Source organism: Pavona decussata, unplaced genomic scaffold (genome assembly GCF_977016875.1).
Source record: "Pavona decussata unplaced genomic scaffold, jaPavDecu1.1 SCAFFOLD_114, whole genome shotgun sequence".
NCBI classification, from domain to species: Eukaryota; Metazoa; Cnidaria; class Anthozoa; order Scleractinia; family Agariciidae; genus Pavona; species Pavona decussata.
This window is the reverse complement of record NW_028145528.1, coordinates 5,097,946-5,109,862: the sequence shown is the minus strand read 5'-3', so window position 1 is coordinate 5,109,862 and position 11,917 is coordinate 5,097,946. Positions and strand designations below refer to the sequence as shown.

General features: G+C 38.4%; 1 protein-coding gene across 1 annotated transcript; it reads right to left on the bottom strand.

Moving 5' to 3' along the window:
- Positions 1-637: 637 nt before the first annotated feature.
- Positions 638-10,516, bottom strand: LOC146470367 (deformed epidermal autoregulatory factor 1 homolog). Its single transcript, XM_085122479.1, has 9 exons — positions 9,742-10,516; positions 8,298-8,480; positions 7,035-7,152; positions 6,326-6,353; positions 5,228-5,289; positions 4,655-4,878; positions 3,329-3,460; positions 2,036-2,194; positions 638-1,279 (listed from the first exon to the last, which is right to left on the bottom strand). Exons 1-9 carry the CDS (start codon positions 10,321-10,323, stop codon positions 1,196-1,198), a joined length of 1,572 nt encoding a protein of 523 aa, XP_084978605.1. The 5' UTR covers positions 10,324-10,516; the 3' UTR covers positions 638-1,195.
- Positions 10,517-11,917: the final 1,401 nt, after the last annotated feature.

Below are 11,917 nucleotides of genomic sequence, written 5' to 3'. Positions count from 1 at the left end.
CGCTACGCCTCGTGGTTTTAAATCCCGATAAAACACTGCTGCTCGTGTTTTAAACATTACCTAAAAGCACGCAAACTAGATTTTAAAAGTCGCATTTGCACTCAAATCGTAAGGTCCCTTTAACCCGGTTTGGATGTATTTCAAAACCTCATAACTGACTTTAAAAGGGGCACCGTCATGGCGATTTTGCTATATTTTTTTGTCAAAATGGCTTAAATATTTGACAATAAACTCTTTTTCTAACATGAAATTGCTGTCAGAGCAATGGGAAGAAAATTTTAAAGGATTTATCCGGAGAAGAAAAAACTCTAACCAGTTTTTGGCGACTTTTCTACAATACACAGAAGGAACATTTTTTCAAGTTGCAATTCATTTCCATCCCAGCCATCCGCAGTCAAAGATAACTAATACTAGTTTCTGTGCATTATTAGGGTTATTGTTAACAAAACGGAACCATTATTTTGACGTTTCCATCGATTCAAATATGTTTTTTGGCCAGTCAAAAGGACACTAAAAATCGGTGACACTGCCCCTTTAAGGACCCCAAAGTTAAAAGAAGGGGGAAGGGCAGAATCTGCTCAGCTAATAGTGTTCAATGATAAAGTAGGCAAGATTAAAACATTTCAAGGGCCGCATAAAAATTTTAAGAGTGTTTATTTTACAAAGTTAGCATCATGTGAATGTAACTACAATGTACAAGTCTTCGTACCTCAACAAGGGATCTAATTACAACACCTAAAACACATCAAAGGTTTCAGAATGAACTCAAACATTGCCCCAGTACATGTAGTCACTAAAAACTGAAGCTTCATGTGACTCATTCTCATTTATGCCGAGTGAAATTTCAACAGATATCGATTAGAGTAAAAATGTCTGTAATTATGAACATGGTTTGGTGATGATCCGTATGAAAGACAAGTTACGTGAATCCACCTGTTTGAATAAAACATAGTGTAGACAACCCAAACAACAACAACAACAACAACACAAAAGAAATAAAAGTCACCATATATGAACTCAAAGGCAAAATACATGCAGAGTACATGTAATACCCGAGACATGTATTCACAACACCTCACAATGCCACCACGTCCAAGCCACGTAACTCACACGGTTACGTCTCCATTGTCCAAAAGTGCACCTGAGAATATAAGCTCCTCAGTTCAGCTCAATGACACCTTGTTAGCTTCCTTCTTCAGTCCACTCCGTTCTTTTCAACTTCCTCGCCAACAGCCGGTGCCTCCTCCATGGTAATTTCACCGTCACCACCATTGAGGGACTAAGAATACAACCAATAATCTGATTAGAAACTGGAGACACTTCCAAACCAAACACTGCTAAAACCGGCTAAAAATGTCATTATAACTACTAATAATCAAAGATTAGGGAGTGCGTTCGCTGATCTCGATCCCTGGCTCTCTCTACTTTGCCAAGTTGGTGATGATGTCATCCGCCCCTGCAAAAAAACCTGGGGGCGTGCCAGATACGCGTCTTAAGGTCCATTCATTCGTTGATCGACTGTCCCATACAATCTCGACCCCAATCCGTATTAGGAGTACGTTCTTCCTACGTCGAACGCAATAAGCATGATAATTGGGGGGGAAAGGGGGGAGCTGGGAAAGATACTTCCATGACTTTTCAACAACTTTTCATTACTTTTTTTTCAATTGTATCCCCTCAAAATTGACCGCCGAAGTTAACGGGGTGACAAGAGGACTGGTGAAAATAATGAGTAGGTGCCTCACTGGCTAAACGTTTTGATGCTTGGCACAAAGTTCCCTAAATTTCTTTACTTTTCAACCATCAGCTTAACACAATTTTGGAAAACATCTGCAATTCTATGACTTTTCCATGACCCATCGGGCAAACAAATCTGTCTAAACTCCATGACTTTTCCAGGCCTGGAATGCAAATATCAAATTCCATGACCTTTCCATGACCGTGTGAGCCCTGTTGTCTTAGTGTTGTGGAAACTGATGATCTCTTAAGTCATTGGTACTTCCATTAAAGGATGAAGAAAGTGTGACTTTTCTACCTTAATAAGTTGTTCCTGGCGTTCATCAGCAGCAGCCTCCATCTTCTCTGCTTTAGCATGTGCCACGGCCTGAGCGACAGCAGCTTCCTTCTCCACTCGAGCATCATTTAATGCACGAGATAACTGCATCAAGGAGTTCATACGAGCTTGTGCTAAGGCCTACGAGAAAATATCAAGCACACAGCTGTAGAAGACCTTTGTTCTTCCCCTACTTGTATCATGCGTGCAATTTTATTAGAATAATTAGCCTCTGCTATTTGGATGATCCCACCTCACTCCCTATTATTTTAAATTTATTCTTTATTTACATGTATAATGCATTTATTTGCATTATCATGTTTATTTCTAAACCATATCCTCTGAAAAGTTCAGTTGAGTTAAACAAATTATCTGATTATTTGACAAAATTTGTTTCAGTCTACTGTAAAACATGATCTGCAAGTACTCAGGTCACATTCAAAGAACTCAAAAGTACTTGAACATGTGCAACTCTTCATTTAAGGCCATGGAGACAAAGCATTAATTTTTATAAACCAGTGGCACTGTGACAGAGTGCCAGTGCTTTTGCTATTTGTTTCTGTAGCAGAAAGTAACCAAGAGTGCTGCTATTCTCCCCTGGATGGGATGTGAGTCTATTGCAGGGCTTTCCCCCGGGCTGCTAAGGGCTTGCTGGTACTCATTTATACATGCCAATGGAGAGAGACAATGTGGCACAAAGCACTACTAAAGAAACAAATCAGGAACAGAGGGTAGTCCTGAAATGAACCACCAATCTTCTAGACGTTTCCTATTCAGATGGTGTGAACTGAACTTGGGTTTTAACCTGGTTGTCCCAGTCGTGTTGTGTCCATTGGCTACTAATAATAATTTTAAAACACATGTGCTAGTGTCTCCAGAAGGGAGATTCCAGGTGTAAAAGCAGAAGGGGTGATTGAGTGAAAACTTGTCATTATTTTGGTAACACTTAGCATTTATAATTATTAAAATTCAAAGTGACCAGCATTAGAATTAGAGAGTAAACCAGTTCCTTCAGAAAAATAAGCCAGAAAAAATACAGACAGGATCTAGTTGTAGAGAAGAACTGGTTTTCCTAAGAGGTGAAAGAACATTCAAAACAAAACCACAAAATGAGATTCTGGTGCCATTCAAGTCCTTCCTGTCCAACTGCTGAAGAGCACCACTCTATATATGTCAAGTGCTTTAAAAATACAGCGGAAGAGTCCCTCATCCCTGGGTGTAGTGTACATGCATGCTTCCCTTCAAAAACAACTGCCACACATGTACTGCACTGACCTCTTTCTTTTCAGCTTCAGCTTGTAGTTTCACCTGAGTGATGGCAGCATCCTTAGCTGCCTCAGCCTGTAGCTTGGCATGTTCAATCATTCCCTTTAACTGCTGGGCTGTGTTCAACAATGAGTTCACCATCTTTGTGTAATAAAACAAAACATGCTTCGTTCAAGTTGTTTTCATTTATATGTACATTTAAGTTTAAATGTTTTCCAAGCTCTTGGTAAGCTCAAATTAACATATGGCTGCTACACAGAGATCTTGCCATCTCATTCACTGAGAAGCCTTCCAGAGAAATCATGCCAAGCCAACCACATGCTGGGACTGAGGATGACCACAGCCAGAGTTCACAACAGTACACTGTACATCCTCAGCGGTGCTTTTACAATGGCACCAAATTGGAGACACAGCTGCCATTTCTATTTGTATAGTATGTAGTATGTGGTCATCCAAGCCAGATGAAAGTCAAGCCATTTTCAGTTGTCAAAGAAAGGAGAGCCTCAGTCACATTATTTAAAGACCCTGACTGTTGATGCAGTGAGGATTTGAACCATGACCTCCTACTCTGCAGTCCAGTCCTCTACCAACTGAGCTAATCAGGTAGCAGTTAATGTCAATTATATTACTAAATTTTAATTTAAATGATTGAAAGAACATTGATAGAATTGAGGCTGCCCAGCAGTTGAGTTGTAACCTAAAGAAGAAAGGATTGATGGATGATTTTCACCAAGCAAGGAGTGGAACTTGTTTAAATATCTGAACCTGTGTCTTACATTGTAAATGTTTCTCATCAAAAGGCTTATTTTCCAAGTAGTTCGACACACATGTACAGTTCAAGTCCTGGAAGAAACTAGTTATTTCCATGGACAACTTGATGAAAAATTTCCCCCAAACTAGAAACAATATGACTATGAATAATAATGACTCAGGACCGTGACCTTTTTAGCAAATTCAATATCAATGCTCTTACAAATATTATAGGTACATATACATTGCTTTGTTAACATGACTTTAAAAATTCAATCAGTTCTGAAATAAATGCTTTTATCCTTGAGGCCTGTTACTTGTATTTCAACATTTGTGTAGATTCGCCCTACAGTTCAGTAAATTTACTGTAAATTTACTGTATTTCAACATTTGTGTAGATTCGCCTTACAGTTCAGTAAATTTACTGAAAAAGCTTGTGACACCAAGCTAATTACATTATTTACATACTTCAATGAATATGATTAAATGAGATACTGATGGTCTTCCCAGTTTATTCTGTCATTTAATTTATCCCTTGTTTATTTAATTTTTGTAACTTATTATGGATTGTTGTTGGCAATTCACCTCTTCAATATGCCACCAGTGCCTTCTCTGGTCTGCCATTCCATCAGTTGTTGCAAGGGGGGTGACCGGTAATGTCACGGTTATAGTCTGATTCTCAGGTCGGACACCTTGCGTCATAGCAGAAGGACAGGGACTCATCATGGGTGTGAGGGGAGTGGCAGGGGTGTGTGGTGGCACTGCGCTTGTGACACAGGTACTGACTGCTACAAGACCACTTGATAGATCTATGAAGAAACAATCACCATATTATTGTGATTATTACTCAACCGCTAGACTGTTACAGCACTCAAACAGAATGTATACATGTAGGAAAACTAAACCTTTTATATGTATCATGAAACACAGCTGCTTTTAACATCTCCTCTGACTTTTCCTTAAAAGAACATATATCCAAGTTAACTATCCTGCCCAGGTTTATTAACCTTTGCCACCTGTTCAAAATCTTAATGAAATCCCTGCACACATGATTGCATGTCCATACAACAATTAACAATGCAAACATGTAACTCACATGTACATGTAACAACGTTGTACTTCTAAAATAGTCCTATAATGCGGTTAAGCATACTGTACCTCCTGTATCCATCACAGCCCCTTCATCATTGGACGCAAAAGCTCCAGATGCTGAATCAACACTGCAAGCACATAAAAAAAAAAAAGACAAATGATCATTTAACTTTACCACAAGTAGCTACAGTGTAAACCCAATAATTTTTATTATAGTACACATAAGTAAATAGCTATAAATTTTAACAGACCAATTTGCAAATGTATAATGTGCTAAAAAGTTAAATATTTTGTGTCATGCCACAACAGTGGACAAAAGATTGGCAAGGCAGACAGAAAGTACAAATCTTGTTTTTTTGTCATGAAACAATCACAAAATTAATATGCATTTATTTTCTTTGCTACATCACATAAGACAATACAGTATTTCATTATACAATAATGTAATAATTACACATAAATTAAAATTATTCTTGAAATCCTTTGCGATGTGTGTATGCTTAAAACACTGCCTGCCCAATTCTTATTTAAGTTCTAAGTACTAGTCAAGATAAATAAATTATATTCTTCAGTACCAATTTACTGGTTTAAGATATAGGGAGTAACAGCCCTAAGCATTCAAGTTGGGAGATTATTTTCCTGCAGCCCTCTTGAGAGTAAGATGTGGATAACAGTATACATGCATTCAACACCTAACATAGAGACACCATAATGGGAAAGATAGCCCGCCAGAAGATTAACATCACCCTGTTGCCTGTCTGCACAAAGGGAGGGGGAGTGGGGGAAGATAATCTCAAATTTTACCATCAGAAGTGAAAGTGAAATTTATTCCAGGAAACAGTTAACATTGCACTACTGGAAGACAGCCAATTAAGAGACTACAATCATCTGTATTTCTGCAAGACCTTCATGGCTCGCTGATATAATAAAGTACTACTTAATTGATTTTTACAAATCAAAAAATGACCCCTAGGACAAAAGAAATGTAAATTTTATGAACAAGATCATGATTCCCAGTTACCTACTTTAAACATTTCTAGATAATTACCTACAGATGTGCTGACTAACATGTTGTTTGCTACTAGTAAAGAGATAGAACTTCATTTAAATCCTTTTGAATGAAGAATGGGGTTGTAATAAATGATTGTATAAAATTGAAATTACCTTACAGATCGCACCATGAACCCATGTGCTATAAGAAAAGAGACAAAATTAATTATTTTAGCCAATAAACAAAATAACAACAATGTACATGTACAATGTACTTGAGCAGTCCATATACAAAACTTTCAGGGCAAGAAACTTTTATTCATTTCCACTTGTCCACATGACAAGTGGAATGTGTTTTCTACTTGTTCAGACCACAAATCTACAGTACTTGTGCAAGGAAAAAAAACTATACAACATATACTAGAATAATAATTATTGTAAATTTACATCGTGCAATACCTAGTAAGGGGTTGAAATTTTCCAGTCAAGGATTCATTTATTTTCTAATATGGTGCCCTTAATTAATATTCTATGCAGCAGGTCTCGTAAAGAATTTCATGTACAGGGAGACCAACCTCAAAGAGCAAACTCAAACATGCTCACGATGTACACAAAATTATGTCAATTGTTCTTTTTGAAAGAGCTACCGTACTTGTGTATCCAAACAGGCCAGAATTGATCTTTAAACTCAAGACAGACTTCTGCATGTAAAACTCCCTCAGCTTGAACAATTGACATTAAATTCTCCCTTATCAGAAAAGTCCCCCATGCTGCAAACTTGGACAGTGCAAATTTTTGCCCTGACATTTGAGCCAGAACTGATCAGATTACTAAATTCAATTACTGGACTATGTACTAAAGAAGAAAAATGATGCAATTTTACCTTCACGCCTGGAATTCTCAGAACTAAGAGACAAACTTTTCTTGAGAACTGGTGAGCCAGACTGGGAGGACTCGCGCTTTCTACGTTTGTATGGGACAAACAACCTGATTGGACCAGCCTAACAAACATAACAGACATGAAAGCTCAATTCAACTAAATACAACATGGGGTACATGTACATTTATAACTTTCCTCTCTAAATATATATATTTGCTACAAAGACCTCCTCTTTAGTTGATTAACTTCCCTCAATGTTTTTTTTTTCTTTCATTTAGTATATTTAGCTATTTATTTATTTCTTTCTTATAAATTATCTATCTTTTGGCTTCTTTCCCTATTAAATGTATGTGTAATGTTGTAAGCACTGTAAATATTATTATTAAAAACTGAATAATTGTATAATGCAATTTGAGGGATTTGATTGGCTTAGCGGCCATGGTATATGAGCCATTATACCATGGCCGGGAAATGGCGATCATTAAATTGTCTGCTGGTCATTCTTGCACAGCAAAATCAGTAAGATCTAGCAATATTTCTTAATTGTTTTCAATAAAACAATTATTCCACTCGCACTTGTTGGACATGAGTGCCGAGTTGGCTATCTATCATCTCATATCCAACGCGTGTTCATGGAATAATAAAATTGTTAATTAGTAAAGCGAGATATTGTAAGATACTGCAAGTATTGTGAACACTGTAAGTATTGTAACTTTGTAAGTACTAAAAATAGTGCGTAGTACTGTAAAAATTGTATTGTGTGTCTTAGGCTAATAAAAATCTAAAAAAAGAAAAATAACAATAGAGGACAAAAGACATGAAAACTGTCTCTGCCAAGTACACTCAGGACTGTAAGTTAAGTTCTTATATTCACTGTGATAATTTGTCAGCTTTAAAAACTGTACAGGCTGTGGGCCTGCTCTGACAGTGGTTCAGTATGTCAGTAAAAGCTTTCCAGATATACCCATGCTCTTCAATCTCAAAAAAGTTCTAGATCTTGTCAGATATGAAAACTGCTGGGTGAAATTGCTCATTAATCTGATTATTTTATTATTATTATTATTATTATTTATTTATTTTTTTTGTTAAGGGAAATAATTTTTGTGGTTTTACTTATTGCTGTCATCAACATTACATGTACAATGTACTAATGAAAAAAAAAATTAAAACCCTTGCTGAATAAAAGGCATTATTTATGTTATGTAAAATGTAGTTTTGCTCTCCTGTCTCATTGTAAACACTTGAGAAAATGACAATTTTTCATACCAGTGTATCATCATCACAACATGTTGCACATGTGCAGGAGATGGCATGAGGAACAAGGATTCCATCTTCAATTAAAGACTGAAGGGTGCGTCCACCATAACGAATACTGCGCTTCCAATCCTTCGAAGATGCCCTTCCACAGCGAGCTTCAAACTCTGATGGTGTCATCCAGTGTTCTTGATACTGTAATTTGAACATGCACCATAAAAAATATATCAAACTCAAAATTCCTTTTTCTCATCTGTAGCTGATACCAATGGAAACCTGGCTACAATGTCTGTAGATTTTCTATCAAATGTTATTGATTACACAGTTCCAGAAAATGTCCCTAGACGTACCTTATGCACCTCCCACCCCCCAAGAAAAAAAGGACAGGAGGATCCAATAACAAAAAAAAACTGTAACAGATCTAGGTATGGTATGGTAACAGCCATTTCCAATGTTTCATACATACATGCATGTTTACCCATGCCATAGAGAATACAGCCAATCAGAAAGCTAGAAACCTGTTGCATATTGTGTGGTATGCAAGGGGTAGTTTTCCACAAAAAAATCCCGGCTTACTTCTTACCTTTCGTTGAAAGACTTTTCTACATTTAATGAGCAGTACCTATTTATATTTTTTAATTTTTTTTATCAAAATTATGTACTTTTAAGAAATGTTGCCAATCTGTTGAATATTTTTTCACTGATTGTATTTGCTGTTAAAGTATTACAGAGTGATGTTTTGTGTTAATTCAATGAGTGGTATGGGATAAATTAGTTATGCAATTTGCGTTCTGGTGGTATACCATGAATATCCCACTCATGTATACTAAGAAAAATCAAGTCATTTGTGGGATATTTCACGGTATACCACTCGAAAGCATTGCATAACTGGTATGTAGTGAACTATCAAGTTCAATGTGCCATCTTTCGACACGCCACGTAACCAACCTAAGTCTTGTGAGGTACTGGTACCACAAATGATTGATGGAAGACCAGTTTTGATTTCAAAGTTGGCATAGGTCTAGTAGTGAAATCAACGGTAAGCCCAAGGGCCTCAGGTACATTTTTGTAGTTGTGGGACATTTCAAAAAAGGCAAGTGCCCCTCCTCAGCCTGGGTTCCCCTTGCAGCCTTGGGACAACTTACCAGCGGGAGGGCTAGCTAAACATGTCATGTCCTGCACCTACGTAAGGGGCAATACTAATATTAAGCTCATTAATAATATTTCATTCCACGGTATACATGTAAAACAAAACTAATCAACTTATATCTAAATCCTTGAACATTCTTACTGTAAAAACCACCCCGTAAATCGGCATAAGGCAAGTTACGGACTTCGTAATAGAGCGTAAATTTTCACACTGCATATAACGGGTGTTTAAAGAGTGTACACTCACCAGCTAATCGAAAATCACTTTATTAAACACAACAAAGATCTCTTGTAACTCGTTTCTCACCTTTATACATTTTCCACGACCTCCAGATCCCAGCTTATTCTTATACAGCTCAGCCGTTTCATTCCTGCAGCGAACAATGAGCACGTCTGCGTTCATGGCTCCATCCCACGGCGATTTTCCCTGGGTCTCGAATTTTGCCCTCGATAAAGGCGAACCGTCGTCGTGTTGGTTTCCTGCGGACATTTCATCTTGCTCTGCTTGTTGTATCGTCGCAACGGCTTGTGAATCTTGCAAATTCGGACTGGACGACCTCGTGGAATGAGCGGGACTGTCAGCGATGACTTCCTGAATAGGTTGCAGGGTGGACTGAGAAGCTTGGATATGCGACGCCGACGGAGCGGGGGTAGCGAAACTAATACTGACATTCCCGTTCGTGACTTTCACGACCTGCACTTCGCATTGAGGATGGCCGCTAACATTCGTGCTCGAAGCCTCTTCGCCTGGATGGAAGACAGCAGTTGTGGCAGTTTCGTGTTCTGTCGGTATGTGCTCGGCGATGGCGATTTGCTCGTTGACTTCAGATAACGAAGACACTACCGATAATCCCTCGCTCGTCCTCGGAACGCCAACGTTGTCGTCCATTGTTTTGCGTTGCGGGAGCGATGCAGATCGATATTTTGCCCAAGGAAAACTTCAAGAACGAATGAAAAAGTCAAAACAGCTCACCAATTTGCTATTTTCCTTGAAAAAGTTGAATTTCAGGCTTTTTAAGTGGAATTTAGCGGTGTTTTGGACCCGATATAACACTTCGTTCTTTACCTGTTTGCTGGGGGTCTTTTGTGTTCGTGGCCGACGAAACGTGACTAGTCCCAGTTCACGAGCACTGAAAAAGTTAAAGGGGCTCTCACATGATCACAGCTATACAGTACATTTATCGTGGAATGTAATTCAAATCAAGATAGAAAATGTATTTATCTAAACACAATGTACTATCGTTCGGTGGAATTGTTCAATCAGGAAAGACTGCGACTACGAGTAGTCCCTGATTCGTTGTCAGGGATAGTAAAGCGAGCTCCACGCGAGCGCGCGCGAAAATTACCTCCCGCGAGGAGACGCACCCCACGGGAGGCAATTTTCGCGCGCGTTCGCGTAGTTCACGTAGTTCGCTGCTTGTAGTCTAAAAGACCTACAACTAGGAGTAATGGAAAAGGAAGGCAGTTGAAAGCATCTTGAACTCGAAAACGAAACAGCCCAAGTCGAAAACTGACGCACCCTCGACTCGAAAACGAAACACCCTAAGTCCGACAAAATCCGGAAACCACCAACACCGACATAAATATAGATTACCAAAATAGGAATTCAAAGAGTCAATAACAAGACGATATATTATGTAACAAGATAATTTCTATCGACTATTTAGTGTGATAGTCGGACTGTACAGTGGAAACTTCATCAGGGAAATAAATAATCTTTATTGCAATAACCGCCTCTGATTTAAAGAACCAATAAAAAACACAGGTTGAACCCGCTGTTTGCTTGGCAATTTTTTCATAAGAAATCTGAAAAGATGTAAGCAAATATTGCACTCATCCGTGATGACATCAGCATTCCAGTATTTCCAGACCCAAATCAGTCAACTAGGATAGACGTGAAAACTGCAAAGGACCACGAACGTTAATGCTGCTAGTTGACGTTACAACTAGGATACAATTTTCTGCGGGTTGTTCGTATGTTTGGACTGTCTTTATTGCTATATGGGTGCATGCATGTGTGATTGCACTGCGCTTACGCGAGAGTAGTTAGGGTTGTCTTTCATTGTTGAGCGTGTTTTGTTTTCGAGTTTTAGGGTACTTTGTGTCTCGAGTAATCAGTAAAATTGAGTAAATACATAGCTGTCGGCACGCGGGTTTATTGTTGGCATCGCAAGCGGAGGAGGCTTCCCGCATTGCATTTCCTGTTTTTCAAGGGTTGAAACTGGCTGAAATTGTAAGTAGCCTTGTTATAATCAACATGGAGGGCAAAATTGACCCAGATGGAGTGCGTTTTCTCTTAATTTTCTTTTTTACCGGGGGCAAAATTACTTTCTCCTGATTGGTCGAGAGGCAGAACTATCATCATCATATTGGATCGACAAAAATACTTGTTCCTGATTGGGTGAGTGCACAGTTTCTACGTTTAGGGTTGATTTCTTTATTTGCAATAACAAGTGCACAAAAACTGCTTCGGGGTTTGACTT